This window comes from Leptonychotes weddellii, chromosome X (assembly GCF_054177405.1).
Source record: "Leptonychotes weddellii isolate Sample4059 chromosome X, ASM5417740v2, whole genome shotgun sequence".
In the NCBI taxonomy this organism is placed as follows: domain Eukaryota; kingdom Metazoa; phylum Chordata; class Mammalia; order Carnivora; family Phocidae; genus Leptonychotes; species Leptonychotes weddellii.
The window spans coordinates 35,181,037-35,198,667 of NC_138385.1; the positions used below are offsets into that span (position 1 = coordinate 35,181,037).

Below are 17,631 nucleotides of genomic sequence, written 5' to 3' on the forward strand. Positions count from 1 at the left end.
GGCCAGAGGAGCCAGGCATGGGGCTGGATGGGCTGAATGGCGGAGGGAAGGGGCCTGGCTGGGCGTGACGTTCCCCAGGCGCCCTCCCTCCTGCCCCTCCTGCTTCCTCGGAGCTCTGTTTTTCTAAGCCCCTGCGGTCCAAATGAGGAGCAAATGGGGAGCTGCGAGGGGGTCTGCCAAAAGAGCCCTGCACCACATGGGTCACGGCCTGGCTCCAGTGGCGGGCCAAGAGGCAGAGGGTGCGGGAGGAGGGCTGACCCGGCAACAAACTGCTCTCCAGAGGGGACCCTTGTCCCAGGAACCCAAGGGGCTGGGTCCAGGACTTGGCACATTTGGGACATTTGGACTTGAGGGCAGAGGTCCTAGGCACCATTTGCTATTTTTGCTTTGGGGACAGACTGGGGTGAGGGAGAGAACCTTCCCCTTTTTTCCTCTCTCAGAGCAGACCCTGCTTTGCTTCTTGCCGGGCCCCCATACTGGCCTTTTAGGGCTTCCTGCCCCCCAACCCCAGGGGCCCCCGCTCAAGAGTCAGAGGCTGGAGGGAAAGAGTAAGATCTCTGCCAAGGTGAGCACAGAACCTGTTTTGGGCCTTTCCATCTGTCACTGTCCCCCCGACGGCCCCCTCTCCTCACTGGCCCCCAGCCGTGGGGCAGCACAGTGGTTAAAAGCACAGAGACTACCTGAGTTCAAATCCCAGGCTCGTCATGTTTAGCTCCGTGACCTTGGGCAAGTATTTTAATCTCATCTATAAAATGAGGCTTGTAATAGTATCTTCCTCATAGGGTTGTTTGTGAGACAAATTAATCCACGCAAAATGCTTAGGACAGTGCCTGGTACATAAATGTTTAACAAATGTTCTCTCCTCTTACTCTGCTTCTGTACCAGCTCTGCCTGCCAGGATGACACGTCCCCTTCTCTCTGCCGACTTAAGCCCAGCCCAGCTCAACCACCCCCTCCTCCAAGAGGTCTCCCCGGCATTACCCCTTCACCTGACCTCTGTTATGCTCCCCAGTGAGACTAGACCTTGGAGAGCAAGGACTGTGACATGGGCAGCGCCAAGTGAATCACAGAACAACGTGTAGGCCCCGGAGTGCCAATCCGGTGACGGCGACCCACAGCTAGAAACGTATTGTGCGGCACGGCGTACGTAGTACGTGCATTTGTGTATGCCTCGATCTCCACCTCCATCTCCATATGACAAAAGCAAAAGCTTCACAGAACGACCTGCATCCTTACCAGATGGGATCCACGCTTCTAGTCGCTGTTCGTTCATTTGGCTTCATGCTGGCCGTGACCCCCTCCATTGATTTTAAGCCCTGCCATTGGTTGTGACCCACAGCGTTGTCCACGATAAGCCCGACACAGGGTGGGATTAAGACCTCCAGAGGCCTGGGGCGCCTGGGTGGCTCAGTTGGTTAAGCGACTGCCTTCGGCTCAGGTCATGATCCTGGAGTCCCAGGATCGAGTCCCGCATCAGGCTCCCTGCTCAGCGGGGAGTCTGCTTCTCCCTCTGACCCTCCCCCCTTCTCATGTGCTCTCTCTCTCTCATTCTCTCTCTCAAATAAATAAATAAAATCTTAAAAAAAAAAAAAAGACCTCCAGAGGCCCTAAGCCCTGAAAGGATTAGGGGTGAAAGGCCATGGCCTGTTTACAGAGAGGAGGTCAAGTCAAGGGGAGCTGCAGTGGAGGGTGCGTGGAGGCCACTGGAGACAGAAGCCTGGAGAAGCAGGCCGGGCTTAGGCAGTGAAAAGCCTCTGCTGTCAGCCCCTTTGTAGGGGTCTGGATGTTTCTTCCAGGCAACTGGGAATGACTGGACGTTTTCCAGTGCAGGAGGACTGTACTCAGGTGTGTGTTCTAGAAAGATCACTGGGGTGGCTGTTGGGGAGGATGGAGTGGAAAGGCCAAGTCAAAGACAAGGGGAACCCACCTTGGAAGCTGTTCTAGGCATCCGGATGAGAGAGGATGGATGACGCCATAGTTGAAGAAACAATGGGGTGAGTGGGGGAGCCCGGAGGAGACAGATGGGAGAAATGGTTGAGGCTTTCGCTTGAGTGACTCGGCCCGTATGGTGCCAGTTCCTGAGGTAGGTACGGAGGAGTTTTGCGGGGGAGGAAATATTCTCAGGTTTTGATTCATTCAACAGACATTAACGGGACTGACATAGAGAAACCAACGTTTTATTTTTCCAAGTTGCCTCATTAAAGAAAAAAACGAATATCCACCATTGCGATCATTTCACAAAAGAAAGACTATTTTGCTTGCCCCACCCACCCAAATAGGAAGGGCATAATCTCAGAATAAAGGACAGTCCTTTTTATAAGTGAATACGTTTAGATTATTGAAAAGCTTTCCTTTGGATGTGTTTCCCGTTTTGCCGTGACCCACTGAAAACGTCACTGTGTATCAGCCTAATTCAGGGACTGTAACTGAGAACCATAGGTCTGGCCAACGGGCAAAGGAAGAGACGTCAGCAACAGAGACCAAGAGGAGTGGATCCACAAGCAGGAGGAAAACAAGAGAGTCATCGTGGAGGCCAAGAGCGGAAGGAGGGTTTAAGAAAAGAGGGCTTGGCCACCAGTCTCTTGACACCCCGAGTTCAAAGAGGTCACTGAATTTGGCAATTAGGGGGTTATTGGTGACCTTTGGTGGGGCCTGTTGACTAGGAAGATGGGGCAGGGGCCAAACTGTAGTAGATTGAGGTACATTTGAGGGTGATGGGGAGAAGAGGGAGAGGGGAGGAGGGAGGGGAGAGAGAAAGAGATTGAGAGGGAGAACATGTTAGGGGAACAAGAGAAGACATCTGGGGAGGGAGGGGCCTTATTTTCTGGCATAAAAGAGACCACCATTTCACAGTCAGGAAAGAGCTAGTATAAAGAAACTGGACTTTCCTGAAGAGAAGGGGGAATAATGTCCGGAGGAAGGGCCCAGAGAAGGAGGGTGGATGAGGCCAAGGCCCAGATAAAGGGATTAGCCTTTAACGAGAGGAGCACCTTGTCCCCTGAGAAGGGAGGGCTGGAGGGGAAGGAAGTTGGAGAGGCCTGCCAATTTTGGGGGGGTGGGGCAGGGCACTGAGGTAATTCATGCTTGAAGGCCTCTGTTTTCTCAGGGAAGTAGGAGGAGAGGGGTGGGGCAGGAACATGGTAGGGAGCTGAAGGAAGTTTGGAATGGGGCCCAGGGGAATGTGGAGGCTGGAGTTGGGGCTTCACAGGGGAACACGCTTGAGGGTGGCTGAGGGGTACGAGGGCCCAGCTGAGCTTCTTTGAGTCCGCCTGGCCCTTGTGCAGGTTTTGTCTCCCTCCCTCAGCTGTAAGCACCTGGAGGCAATGTCCTCAGCACTTTCCTCTTTCTCGTCCCTTCCTTTGCCAGGCAGTGCCCAGCGGAGTGTCGGCCGGCCGGCGGAGGCGCGCAGCTCTCTCAGAAGGGCCTGGCAAAGCAATCACTGACCAAACCCAGAGATGCTCCAGGGCTGTTAGGGGAAACGGAGGTGGGCTCACAATCGCCTGACAGGAAGTTACGCATTTTGCTGTTCCACGCCTTTCCTTGCCACCCTGCTGGTCGTCCTACTCCTTCCTGTTCTGTGCTGACTGCAGGGAAAACAGCCAGGCTCCCACATTTGTCCAGCGACATTTGCAGGCCTTAAAAATCCTTCAGGCTGGGGAGAGCCCACCGAGAGGGGCCAGGGGCTTCAGCTCCCATACTCGGAAGGAAGAATGAACACAGGTTCAAGGGCGGAGGTGGCAGGATGGGTGACATGGCTGAGTCGGCTTGGGCTCAGGAGTAATGTCTCCCTCTCCTCCCTTTCCCTCTTCCCTCCTGCCTGCTTGCGGAGCCCATGGCCACCTAGAGGTCAGAAAGATCCCAGGGAGTGCCAATAGGTCGGCTTCTTTCTCCTTCGCTGGCCCCAGTCCTTCCAGGCCTTTCTTCCACCACGCTCCTCCTCAGCCTCACTCCTCCTTGGAGCTGGTGAGGCCAAGCTGTACCAGCAAATTCTCATCCTCTGGAGGTCAACTGAGCAAGAACCCTCAGAGACTGATAGGAACTCGGGGCTCCCCAGCAGCCCTCCTTTTCCCCTCCCTGGGACCCAGGATCCGGCCTGCCTCGCACAAAGCAGGGCCAGAGAGCTTACCGGTCCGAGGCCACGCATGTCACTGCCCTCATTCCAACACATATAATAAACCTCTGTTTATCGAGGGCTGGTGCCATGCCAGGCCCTTGGGTTAGGTGGCGGCTGGGCTGTTAGAAAGTTTTCCTTGGATGGAGCCAAAATGTGTCTCCCTGTGGCTTCCGCCATGGGCCTCGGCCTCGCTCCCACAGAGCATGGGTCATTTCCCCGAGAGGGTTCTCTGCTCCCAGGATAGGCATTTCCTTCTCTCTTTTTAATTTCCCCGTGTCTTTATTTTCTCTTGCCCAAAGAATAGCAGGATCCTGTGCAACCTTTGAGGACGTTCCGGAAAGCGCGAAGCAGGAAGTAAAAATCTCCCACAGTCTTATTCCCAGAACTGACCGCAGTCACCTTCTTCCTTCTTCCAAGCAGCCTCCCTCCCCGCCAGCCGCCCCCCCGCCCCCGGCATCCTGGATAGTCTCCACTTGTTTTCTCTCCCCAGTCTTCCACCAAGCCAGTTTGAATGTGCAATTGTCTCACTGTTCCAGGAGTTGTTGAGCCTGCTTTCTAAAGTGAGGCGTTTGTCGATGTTGTTTCCAATCTTCCTTTGCTACAGAGCACACGGTGGGGCTAGAATTTGAAGTGGGGTGGGGGGAGGGGGTGGGCGAACAGAGAAAAGGGGAGCCCCTGATTCCAAGTGCTCAGGTGCTGCTAGGATCTGATGTTCTTTCCCACTTTCTGTGCTGATGATTATCCTTCTAGAGCCTGATTATGAGAGCCTGCTTAGTATTCACGGGCAAAGACTTACCCTAACGAATGTAGCTGGTTTCCTATTATTGGACACTGAGGTGGTTTCAAATTTTGGACAATCACAAACCCGACCGGGACGAATACCCAAGAAGCTAAATCCATGCTGCTGCTGGACGCTGGGCTCCGGAGGAATATTCTGGGACTTCTAAAGCACAAAGAGGCCGCCAACAGTTGTAACTGGAAGCTTTTTGGCAAAGGCCCGGAAGACTGGCTAAGGCCAAAGACTGTGCTGGAACCGCTAGGCTTGCCCCCTGCCCCGGGGTCAGTACCCTTTACCCAGCGAATGGTGTTCAGGCTATCAGGGCCCCTTGAGGCCACTGGACCCGCACCTTGCACTCTCGTCTCACATATGAGGGAACAGAGGCCCCTGGGCCAGGGACAGTTCTGAGGCAGTTTAGCAGCCAGAAGGAACCCTGCCTCACCGCCCCCCCCCCCGACACACACACCCGCCAGGACCCTGGCTCCTGGACTGGGGGCTGAGCTCTGAGACTTGGAATCTGACCTCCAAGCCCTGAAATGCTGCCCACACTCCTTTACCAGACCACTTACTGCTGAGGCCCGAGAGGATATTCGGGCACTTTTGCAAAGGAACCGACCCAGAGAGCAAAGGGCGTGGAAGGAAGGCTTGAGGGTCACCCCACAGGCAGCTGGACCCGCTCCACCCACAACCTGCTATTTTCCTGACCCAGGTGGCGTGCTTAATGGCGGTCACCCTCTGTCAGGTCCACTTGGCACATCTCTTGCGGGTTTTGAGCAGAAATAATGTGTGAGTCCCTCGCTCGCCTTAGCCGGGTCAGCTGTCCCTTCTTGCTGGGAACTGGCTTTGCCAAAGGCCTGTCTCTCCAGCCCTCTGGGCCTGACAGCTTTCTGTGGTTTTGGGTGCTAATGAGCTTCTCGCCCTAACCTTGCTACTGCCTGGGGAATTTGCACAAATGGTGTGTGATTTGCCCCTTCTGTGTTTTCCTTTCTGACTTGGAGGTAAAGAAAACCCCTCACCGCCCACCGACTCTCTGTTTATTCAACTGGGAGGGCTTTCACACCCAGAGACCCAGCTCCCCCCTCCGTGAGCTCCCTGTTCTAAATCCTCGTCCCTCCTCCCAGGTCCCCCAGCCCTGCTCTGCCCTGAATAATTTATGAGTCCAGGCAGGCCTTATAAAAGGGTCTCCCAGGAAAGGCCAAAAGAATGCAGGAGGTTCTGAGAAATGAGAGCCCCTACGGCCTGCCTGGCTTCGACCCCCTAAGGATGGACCCTTCTGTTCCCGCTGCTGCTGCCCCGGCCCCAGCCCTGGTCCTAGCTCCAACCCCTGCGCAGCAGCCCCAGGGGCTCCTTGGCCTATTAAGTCCATCGCCCCTTGTCTCCTCTGGACAACGAGTCGGTGGCAGAGAAAGGTAAGTGGAACTTGGCCTCTGGCGACCCGAACTCGGGCTTAGCGGGGTCCCGGCATTGGAAGGACAATGAAATGGATGAGATGGCCAGGGTGCCCCCGCTCTCTGTGGAGGGGCAGGGCGAGGTCTCGCAGCACCCAGAGACTGCCCCTTCCACATCTCAGGCTGGAGTGTCTCAACTGGCTTCTCCCCTCACTCATCCCTCTGGGTGGCAGGAGGGGAACTTGGGGACAGGGGGTATTGCCAAAGCTGAAAGCCAAGCAGCCAGGCCCTCGTGGGCCAAGTTGCTTAGTCCACTGAGGAGCAGGGGAGACTGCCACGGAGCATGGCTTCCACATGACCCAGGCTGAAGAGGGGGTAAGAGAGGGCCAAAGTCCCAAAAGAGGCTGGGGGGCAGTCTCTTCCCTGACTACACCTTAAGATTTCCATTTGCTTTTTGTCAGGACCTCTGGGAGTCTAGTGGGGAAGCAGTGGGCCCAGGAATAGTCCGGGCCCCTTTCCCCAGCGCAGGAAGATTACGGTAGGACTCTCAGCTCTACTTCTTGGAGTAGGAGAGCCGGGGGCCAGATATTTTCCACCCAACCCTCCTTTATTCCTCTAAGCATGTAACAGTCCACAAACGATGAGTGAAATGCCTACTGTGAACCAGGCGTTGTACTGGGCGCTGGGGATTCAGACACGATCAAACGTTAAGTCTGCTCCCAAGAAGCTCAACGGCGAGTAAACAGATAATTACAAACCAGCGTGACAAGAGCCATGATCACATTGTTGAAGCAGGGGGGAGGAGCACTGACCTGGGCTCAGGGGCCTCACGACAGGCTTCTTGGAGCCCACATCGGAGCCAAGTTCCAGTCTCCTTCCTCCACGGATTGATCTCGCCTCTTTGTCCTAGAGGAGCTTGTCTCTGGAGGCCCTGGCTGTCCTCTACAAGTGACCTGCTGGGGCAGGTGAGGAGACCAGTAGATTCGGTGAGTTTGAGCCCTTGTGGCCCACGGTCACGTGCATAGGCAGCCACGTGCGTTCACAGTGGCCAGGCAGGTCCCTTTCCAGAGCGCCTCTGCCCTTGGGCCAGGGCTGCAGATGTGGGAAAGCCTGTCCACGGCCTCGCTCATGTTTGACTCCACAACAGCTGGGGGAGGAGGGCAGCCCTGGGGTTTCTGCTGCAGTGGGAAAGATGAAGAGACGAGTGCCCAGGAGAGGGGAGGGATTTGGGCAGACCCCACAGCTAGTCTGTGGGAGAGCTGGTGCTAGAATCCTGGTCTCCTGGCATGCAGCCCTAGTGCTCTCCTCCTCCCACCGCCCCCCCCCCCCCGCCACCGCCGAATCTTTGCGGCTCAGTAGAACTCTGTCTCCTGGCCAGTCTCCAAACAGGTGTTAGAACAGGGGCAGGAAAGCAAACAACCCCCAGGACTCTGTGCACTTGTTTTACAACCAGAACCAGGACAGAGGCCCTTGTTGTGGGGGGGGGCAGGGGCTGCCCCTCAAGATGTCTAAGGTTTCTTCTAGATCGTCTTACGGAGGGTTGTGACCCTTGGTATGGAGGAGGTAGTCACGTGGCCATGCACTTGGAGCCACATGTTAGCTCTTGCTTTGGACAGGCTACTGGTGGGCCAACAGGGGCCGAAGTCACAAAGGCTGACCCCGAGTTCCATCACCCTGTCAGGTAAGCCTGTGGCGCCCAGCTCGGAACCTGATGTAGGCCCGTGAGCTCTTCCAGTCCTCAGAACAGCCCTGTGGAGCTGGAGGAGGTAGGCAGTGCCAGGATCGCTCTTTCTTAGACCAGGAAACTGAAGCCCAGGGTGGTTAAGGGAGTCGACCAAGGTTGCCTTCCTTGGAGGATCTGTCAGTGACCCCTAAGAATAAGCCCCTATGGGCGGAGTCAGCAAAGGAAGCCTTAGTGGGACATGGAGGACACAGGGCTAGAGAATTCTTCGCTAGAAGACTTCTGAAGTGGGGGGTTGCGGGGCGGGGGGAGAATGGGACCAATGTCAGAGTTGACAGATACCGGGGCAGGGGCTCCCCACAGCTCTATGCCCACCAGATATGACCTTCCCGCCTGGGGCCATTTTGTAACCATCTAGAAGGTTCTGTTACAATGCTTGCTTCCTTCTTTTCCGTTTCACCTCATTACTGCAGGCAGGAGAAGGAATTTAGGGGTTGACTTCCTTCGTGGCCTTCCTTGCCTCTCTGCACGTAAAAGACCTATCTAAGTCAGCGGCCATATTTCTTCTCTGTCCACAGGCTCTTCTGGCCTAAAGCCTGCTCCTTTGACTACCTGTACAGTGATGGGGAGATTTTACTGCAGAACTTCCCCGTCCAGGCAACCATCAACCTATATGAGGACTCAGACAACGAAGAGGAGGAGGAGGAAGAAGAAAAGGACAAAGAAGAGGAGAAGAAAGAGGAGACAGATGAAAGGGGGCCGGAAGAGTGTGTGAGGGTACGAGGGTCAGCAGCACACGGCCACAGCTCATCTTCCTTCCCCGCTCCTGACATGCCCAAACTGAACTGGTCAGAGTCTGATTGGGGTTCAGTATGACTGGCAAGGCTCTAGAGCATCAATGAGCCAGGAATCTCCAGACATAGCTCTCTAGACTGTAAGTTGGGTCCTTGAGTTCCCAGCTCACCGTGGCGATATTCAGCTGGCCTGTGGGCCCAGGCCTCCTGCATCTCATTGTCTGTGTTGTTGTGAGACAGTGAGAGGGTCCAAGGAGCTCTAGGGGAAGACCTGCTTTCTGAAGCTCCCCGGGAAGCAGATCAAGACAGTGCCTGCCCATGCAGAGAGGACCAGTTACTCTTTGGGGTTCTTTGACTCCCCAGCATTCCAGCTGGCTCTAGAGTACTGTCTTCCCACAGAAAACCTGACTTCTGGCCTCACCACCAGGGACACCAACATCAGATCCAGGCAAAGTGGGGGCACCTCTCTGAGGAGCCTTGCAGGAGAGGAAGGGGGCATCTAGGAAATCAGCTTGCTTTGGGGACCTCCCTCCATTTTGCCTGCTATCCACTGGGGTCTGTGTGTTGGTATGAAATGAATCAGGAGACAAATAAACTAGATGATGGGTGCCCTTTTCCTGGAACTGTGCTGATTTCTTAACTGAACTCTGCCCATGTCGTGAAGCCACAGGCAGAGGGTCAGAGACCAGCTCAAGGCCAATTCATTGCCCTACCCGAGGTCAGTTGACAGATTCTACTCCATGGGGATACAGGGCCAGGGACCGACCCAGCATGGGGCCAGGCTTTCTCTGTCCGCTTGTGAAATCAGTCAGGCTCCACTAAACTTCAAAGGCAGCTTAGGGAAGGAGCAAAAAGGCCCCCAAAAAGCAGCTTGAAAATTGGGAGTATGGCTGGGGGGAAAAGTGAGAGGTACAACCTCAGTTGAGCTCTGGAGATGAGTGTATGCATGCAGGGAGGGGGTTCAAGAGGGGGGGTTACTAAGTCCTGTCAACTTTATCTCCTCGATTCCCTTTGTATCTACCACAGCTCAGGTCCTCACGCCTATCCCGCCCCAATTACCCCAACTAATGTTCTTGCCTCCTCAGGGCCCTTTGCAATGTGCCCTCCCCACCGGTCACAAGATCAGACCATAGTGTGCTCCTGCCGAAAGCCCTACCGTGGCTCTTCATTGCCTCCCCAACAACTGGGACTTACCTTTCTTTTTTTCTTTTGGTCACAGATCCTCTTGAGAATCTATGGCTTTTCTATTCATATATTCACAAATGAAGCCCTTAATTTGATATTCTAGGCTGTTCGATCACCTGGTTCTTGCCCGTCTCTTCAGACTCCTCTCTTGACAGTTGAAGCCTATGGCTCCTGTCCTTGAATGTGTTATGTTTTCTAACACCTTTGTGGCTTTAAGCCTCTGTCTGGAATGCCTTACCACTTTTGTAGGTCTGGTAAGCTCCCCTTCACCCCAGAGGACTAGCTCAGACACCATTCCTGTGAGAAGCCTCCCTAGACCTTCAAGTCCAGGTTGGGTGCCCCCATATATTCAGGACCTCGTCTACCATAGCATCTGCCTCTGTCCCCATGTGGCTGTGTCTGATATCCCCATGTGACTTTATCACACAGCATGCTGCCTGGTACAAAGGACATGCCCAGGAAATGTTGAAGGAAAAAGATTCTTGGGTCTTCTTAAAGAACCACCTCTGTCCCTCCACTTGCTGGTCTCCCGTATCTTTGCTTAGCTACAAACAGGACCAGCTAATGTCATCTGATTCAGGACCAAAATGCTGGCCATTTCTCTCCTCCTTCAACTTGAGATGGGGCTGCTTTAGTTCTGAGCCCTCGCTGTGAAGTGCCTGAATTTGGACGGACCTGAGCAGACCACCAAACTCACACACGCTGGTGCCATCTATTGGTCAAAACTTAACCTCATTCCTTAATTGAGGCCACCAGACAGTTGACCTTTGGCCACTGGGATTTCTGGAGTCCATTCTGTTTCTCTTTGTAAGTAAGGTGGACTCTACCGTGCTCTGGCTGTATGACCTTGGGCAAGTTACTTATCCACTCAGAGCCCCAGGCTCCTCATCTGTCATATGGGGAAACTAATACTTCTTCTCAGGGTTGTGAAGATCCCATCAGATAATACATGTAAAGTACTTAGCACAGCCCCTGGCACACAGTAAAAGCGCTTGATAAATGCTAGTAGTCATCACAATTATAGTTTTAGTGGTGGTTATTATTAATTTTATAGCAGACATATAAGCAGAGCTTATCAGTAGAGTCACCTAATGAATGGTTTACTCAACTAATGACTGATATATCCTGATCCACCTGATCTCCCTGGCACCATTTCGTTTAGCAGTCGAAGAATCTTTGCGGTGTTTGGTAAAAAACAAACAAACAAACAACAGAGGTCAAATGTGGCTTCCTGGGCCACTCTCTGCAGGCTTCTGGTCCCTTTTTCCTAGGACAGAGGCTTCAAAACTTCTTTTTTGTGCTTTAGCAAGAACACCCTTCTTTTTTTTTTTAAGATTTTATTTATTTCTTTGAGAGAGAGAGAGAGAGAGCAGGAGCAGGGTGAGGGGCAGAGGGGGAAGCACACTCTCCACTGAGCAGGGAACCCGATGCGGGGCTTGATCCCAGGACCCTGGGATCATGACCTGAGCCCAAGGCAGACGGTTAACTGACTGAGCCACCCAGGCACCCCAGGAACACCCCTCTTTTGAATTGAGTACAGCAGCCCAATATACAAACAAAATGAAGATGGAGTTGCCCTGGTGGAAGGCACAATGGCTGATGCAGAATTCCCATCTTGCTGTCCTCTCTCTTGTAAACTAACTCTCTCCATTCCTCTGTGAGGCACCCACAGGGATCCCTAGATTGTTGGGAAGACCCTTTGGAAACCGCTGTCGCAAGGGTTAAAACAAGATTGATTTGAAGTCGAAGGGGGATTAGTATTTTAACATGTCCAGTGTTCCGTTTAAAATCCTTGTTTTGGGTCCTAAGCTCCCAGTATTTCATAGCTCAAAAATTGCTCGAGTCCTTGTACCATAGGTTATGGGCATTTGAAATCCTTGGAATCCCAATATCCTTGGTTTTAGGGTATTATATAGCATAGAATTACAAATCCCTAAATCCCCAGGGGCTTAAAGACCCTAAAACCCTTGGAGCAGTAATTCTTAAGTCAGAAGGAGCTCCTCTCACTTTCCCTCCCCTCCTCCTCCTCAGCGCACATGCGCTATTTATTGGTCAGTGGCAGACATTTTGTCTCCCTTTCCTCCCAGTCCCGTGCCCTGAAATGGCTTCCAATTCTCCTCCCCACACATGGTTGCTAAGTGATTGGAATTCACTGTTATGAGTAACCAGAGCCCAGTGTGAGTTATTTTGTCATCGGTGTATCCATTCCTTGTAGCAACTTCAGATCCAGTACACAGACTCAGGAGAGAGCTCTCTGTGCAAAACTCAAGAGTCTTTCCTCCAGCTCCATGACAGCCTCATGCCCCACACTTCCTTACCCCAGCACTAATGCCTCTGGTTTCCCCCACCCAAGAGCAACGGAGGGAGGACACATCAGTTTAGTGGGAGTTTGCATCGGAGCTGGGCTTTGAAGGATGGGCTCAGGGAAAGATGGAGGGAGAACACTTTCCAGAAAGAAGGAGCAGTATAAATTCCTTCATTACACAAATACTCATTGAGCACCTACTCTGTGCCAGGCATTAATATTGTAATGATTAAGAGTATGGGATTTGGAGGCAGATGTACCCATGTTCAGATCGCATTATTTGCCGCAGGCTGGCTCTACCCATAGGCCCACTCCACTCAGGTGTCAACGAGCTGTCAGCTCTCTGCTTATTCTCCTCCGTCTCTAGGCAAGGAAAGCCCCCTTCCCTGCCCCAGTGGGTATCACCAACCCCCATCTCTCCCCTCGCCCCCAACTGAGCCTGTGTGTTTATCTAGTGGGCACTTTGTCTCCTTTCTTCTTCAGGCCCCTTGTTGTAAAAGGGTTGCCAATCCTACTCCCGAACAAGGTGGTCAGGTGGCCCGAGTTCCCTGTTTGGATCTGTCAGGAGCCTGGTGTTGGGTACTGTGTTTTTGGTTTACTCCCAGGTGGGAAGGCTTCTTGCAACCCCCACACAAAGCACAGACACCCAGGTACAAAAGCCTGACAAAGAGTGAGTACAACACTCTTTGCCATCTACTTGCTATTGACGTAACATCCACGATCACGTAGGAGATAGGCACAATTATTATGCCCATTTATAAATGAGAAAACTAAGAGTTCGCAAGGTCTTTGTACCTGGGTTTGTGTGCTTGCATGGAGGTTGAGCCTTGCCTGCTGGAGGTAAACCCAAAACACTGTAGGCGACACCAAGTCCCTGACAGGTCAGAATAGGAAACTCGGGCCACCCTTTTACACCGGGGCGCTAGGGGGGAAAGGAGACATACTGCCCGTTAGATAACCACGTGTGCATGGTTGGGGGTTGGTGGGTCAGAGATAATAACACTGAGTCAGAAGAGGGAGCTTTCCCTATCCAGAGAGAACAAGCAACAGGGTGGCTAGGAGGATAAGAGTTACAACAGCAGATAATCATTGATTTATTTTATTTTATTTAAAGATTTTATTTATTTATTTGACAGAGAGAGAGAGAGAGCGCAAGCAGGGGGAGCAGCAGAGGGAGAGGGAGAAGCAGGCTCCCCGCTGAGCAGGGAGCCCGATGCAGAACTCGATCCCAGGACCCTGGGATCATGACCTGAGCCGGAGGAAGATGCTCAGCTGACTGAACCACCCAGGTGCCCCGCAGATAATCATTGAATTCTTACTATGGACTGGGTGCATGGCTAGGAAACTGACAGGGATGAACTCTTTTAATATACCAACCCCGAAGGAAAGGTACAGTTAGGAAAACTGAGGCTTAGAGTGTTTTGGTTTTTTGGTTTTTGTTTTTTTTTTTTTGCCCCAAATCACACAGCTGGTAATCCATGGCACCTTCCAAGTGCCAGGCACTTCACATGTATTATCTCCCTTAATCCTCACAACAATCCTGAATCGTAAGCACTAGTGCAGATGAGAAAACTGAGGTTCAGAAAGATTAAGGAATCTGCTCAAGGTCACACAATTAATAAACGGCTGAGCCAGTTTTTGAGCGATTACAGCGCGTGCCTCAGGTTACCCCACGATGATAAGCAGCAGGAGCAGGATTCAGGTCTGTCTCCTTCCAGAACCCCATGCTTTCAAGGGATGAAATCTACAGGCTTGAGGAAGGATTAAGTCTGTGGGAGGCCAGGGAGAAACAAAGGTTCACTTCTGGCGAGAAGGAAGTGAGTCAGAGGTTAGGAATAATTCCAGGCCAGGAAAAACTGAGGGATACTGAAAGGTGTCACCAAGGTTGGGACGTTTGGGGGCCTCCTGCAGGCAGTGGCAGGTTCCCACAGAACCTGGGATTCTTCGGGCACAGGGCTACCAGGGGCCAGGGGCTGATGAGGGACTTCTGTTCCTGCCCCTCAGTGCTGTGTGGCCTCTGAGTGGAATGGGCCCTGGCTGGGCGTGCTTCCTTCTGGTCGAGGAGTCTGGGCCCAGAGGGAGGAACTACCCATTGCCTAGGTGGTGCGCCAGGCCCTGAGCCCTGCACCGCACACACTTTATCCCGAACAAGGCTCACCAAACTCCAGAGGGTGAGTGGTGCCATGCTCATATTGACAGATAAGAAAGTGGCTCAGAGGGGTTAAGTGACAGCCAGGATGTGGGGAAGCTGAGGGGAAACCCCTGGCGGTGTAGATACAGAGTCCTGGCTCCTAACTACTAGGCTCCTCCTACCCTCTTACTGATTCCCCCAGGGAAGTCCTGAAAGGCCCTTAAGGGCATGCAGCTCGCATGCTCTCCTGTGCCGTACGTGGAGGAGACGCATGTAACCTGCCATGCAAAGGCATTTCTATCCCCATCATTGGGGACACTTGGGGCTTAGAGCCAAGTGCAAATTAAAAGGAGGTTGAGGGAAAGCCCAAGAACAAGCTGGAGTCAGGCTCTGGGTTCTTCCCAAAGCCTTCTACCCCTGGGAGAGAATGGCCAACTCCCACAAGGCCCCAACAAATTAACTGGGGTCTAGTAACAACACGAGATGCATTGCCCCCTAGTGGCCGAGCTCTATACTGAGCCTGGACCTTTAGCACAAGGCAAGGGATCCGGAGGCCCATTGACCCAGAGGATTCTATGACCAGCCATTTAGCACCTGGTGGTTATGGCGACAGGCTCTGGAGTCACACTAGACCTGGGTTCAAATCTTGGTTCTCCTTCTTGCTGGCTAAGTGACCATGGGCAAAATAGCACATTGGTCTTTAAACCTCGGTTTCTTCATCTGTAAGATGAAGATAATAATACTAATTTCAAGGGTTAGTGTAAGAATTAAGGGAGATAATACATGTAAAGGACTTAGAGTACTTGGCACATTATAGATGTGAGGTACAATGAAATATATAGCACTGTTCTTTTTTTAAAAAAGATTTATGTATTTATTTGAGAGACAGTGTGTGTGTGTGTGTGTGTGTGCGCGCACACACGCGTGCCTGGGGGGGGAGGGGCAGAGAGAGAGGGAGAGAGAATCTCGAGCAGACTCCACACTGAGTGTAGAGCCCAACATGGGGCTCAATAGGGGGCTTGACACAGGGCTCGATCTCACAACCCTGAGATCACGACCTGAGCCAAAATCAAGAGTCAGGCGCTTAACCGACTGACTCACCCAGGCACTCCAGCACTGTTCTTTTTTGACACATCTTATCATTTTAGAAGGTTCATCTTTGACTCTTCTTGACTTCCCTAACATGCTCTATTAAGTCCTGGATGCCCCCACACCCACTGTCTCCCAAGGCAGGCACTGTCGACGCACTCACCTAAGGCTTGTGGGCAAGGCCCGGGCTAAGACAGGTGTTTCCCTCCATGTATACTCTCAAGAATCTTGGACTTCACATCTCTGTACATCCTGTGAATGTTAATAAGCTTGCTTTACACAGGCTCTTTCTATGTTTCAGAGCAGCTTTACATCCATGATTTCATTTGAATCTCATAATACTCCCCATGATATATTCCCATTTTCCTTTTTGTTTTAATTTAAATTCAATGAATTAACAAAGAGTGTATTATTAGTTTCAGAGGTTGGGACGTTTGGGGGCCAAACGTTTAGTGATTCATCAGTTGCATATCACAGCCAGTGCTCATTCCATCAAGTGCCCTCCTTCATGCCCATCACCCAGGTACCCCATCCCCCTCCCCTCCTCCCCTCCAGCGACCCTCAGGTTGTTTCCTAGAATTAAGAGTCCCCTCTTACACTGCTGGTGGGAATGCAAGCTGGTACAGCCACTCTGGAAAACAATATGGAGGTTCCTCAAAAAGTTAAAAATAGAGCCACCCCAAAACCCAGCAATTGCACTACTAGGTATTTACCAAAAGAATACAAATTTAGTGATCCAAAGGGGCAACTGTACCCCAATGTTTATAGCAGCAATGTCCACAATAGCCAAACTATGGAGAGAGCCCAGATGTCCATCCATAGATGAATGGATAAAGAAGACATGGTATCTATATACAATGGAATATTACTCAGCCATCAAAAAATTGAAATCTTACCATTTGTGACGACATGGATGGAACCAGAGGGTCTTATGCTAAGCGAAATAGTCAGAGAAAGACAATTATCGCATGATTTCACTCATATGTGGAATTTAAGATACAAAACAGAGGATCATAGGGGAAGGGAGAGAAAAATAAAATAAGATGAAATCAGAGAGGGAGATATATTCCCGTTTTTCAGTGAGGAGATTGAAGATGATGGGACGAGAAGTGACTTGTTCAGCACAGGAGTTAAGATTGGACCCCAGAATCTTGTGTTGAGTCTAAGCGCTTTTCCGCCAACCCTTGCAACTGCCAGGGCCCCGAGCTCTGGCTAAACATGGAGCATCGATAACGCAGTACACGGCTTACTGTTTGGAGGCCACACCGCTGCACTCTGACAACAAATTTCTTGTTTCTACTGAGGACAAGTTGTATCTCTGGTAAACTCTCAAACTATGACTCTTCTCCTAAGAGAAAGGGCAGCAAGTTCCCAGGACTGGTGGCCCGAGACTGACACATCTCCAACACATGCCAAGAATACACTTAAACGTTAGATGACAGGTTTGAGGAGAGATGAACACTATCTCCCCAGCCAAGCTGCGTGCCCTGCTGAGAAATTAACTTTTGCCCTGTCTTCACAGCTTGCTTTAGCCACTCATCTCCTATTGGACATAACCATCGGGGGCTCAAAAGGGCAACTCTGTCCTTAGTACGAGGACTGGGAAGTGTCGATGGGCGCCATGAACATGGGTGCTGAGGGCAGCACCTATTTGCAAGCACCGAGGGAAGCGATATGTGACATGATTCCGGGGGTAGAGGATGCAGGCTCGACCGTCAGTACCGGACGCTGGCCGGCTCTCATTCTGACACATTGGCACCAGCACAAGCACTACTGAGATAACAAATCATCGAGCGCAAGACCCCCTCCTTATCCTCTGTGCGACCCTGAAGCCCCGGGAAGCTTGGTTCTGCTGAGAAGAGTATCTCGTTACTTCCCCCCAGAGCACTGGATCTCTGGATGGCACTGAATTCCTCTTTCTGCTGTCACTTGCTCTGCACGCTCTCATCACCATGGCAACGCAAGAGAGGGAGCCGGCATTGAAATCTTTTCCCCAATAGACATATGTGGAAGAGCAAGTGTACTCTCGCTCGCTCTCTCTCTCAAGTTAGAGAAGGGGAACATTTTTAACCATCTCTCCACGCTTCAGGCTTGGTCCATGGTGGAGAGCAAATACTCTCACCTACAATTGCAGGTACCTGATATACCTCTTTCTTAGATCGCCCT

At 52.1% G+C, this 17,631-nt stretch overlaps 1 protein-coding gene across 2 annotated transcripts; it reads left to right on the forward strand.

Annotated features, from left to right (window-relative positions):
- The first annotated feature begins 6,077 nt into the window (after window positions 1-6,077).
- On the forward strand, window positions 6,078-9,378 carry RIPPLY1 (ripply transcriptional repressor 1). 2 transcript variants are annotated; one of them, XM_081808463.1, is made up of 4 exons: window positions 6,078-6,301; window positions 7,191-7,266; window positions 7,897-7,961; window positions 8,540-9,378. In XM_081808463.1, exons 1-4 carry the CDS (start codon window positions 6,096-6,098, stop codon window positions 8,835-8,837), a joined length of 645 nt encoding a protein of 214 aa, XP_081664589.1. In that variant the 5' UTR covers window positions 6,078-6,095; the 3' UTR covers window positions 8,838-9,378. The 2 variants fall into 2 exon arrangements, with proteins under 2 accessions (XP_081664589.1, XP_081664590.1); XM_081808464.1 differs by having other exon boundaries at window positions 7,191-7,245.
- Window positions 9,379-17,631: the final 8,253 nt, after the last annotated feature.

Coding starts and splice junctions, on each gene's coding strand:
- RIPPLY1 (XM_081808463.1), top strand. CDS start 6,096: ATGCAGGAGGTTCTGAGAAATGAGAGCCCCTACGGCCTGCCTGGCTTC. Junction 7,267..7,896: donor TGAGGAGACCAGTAGATTCG/GTGAGTTTGAGC, acceptor TGCTTTGGACAG/GCTACTGGTGGGCCAACAGG. Junction 7,962..8,539: donor GAGTTCCATCACCCTGTCAG/GTAAGCCTGTGG, acceptor CTCTGTCCACAG/GCTCTTCTGGCCTAAAGCCT.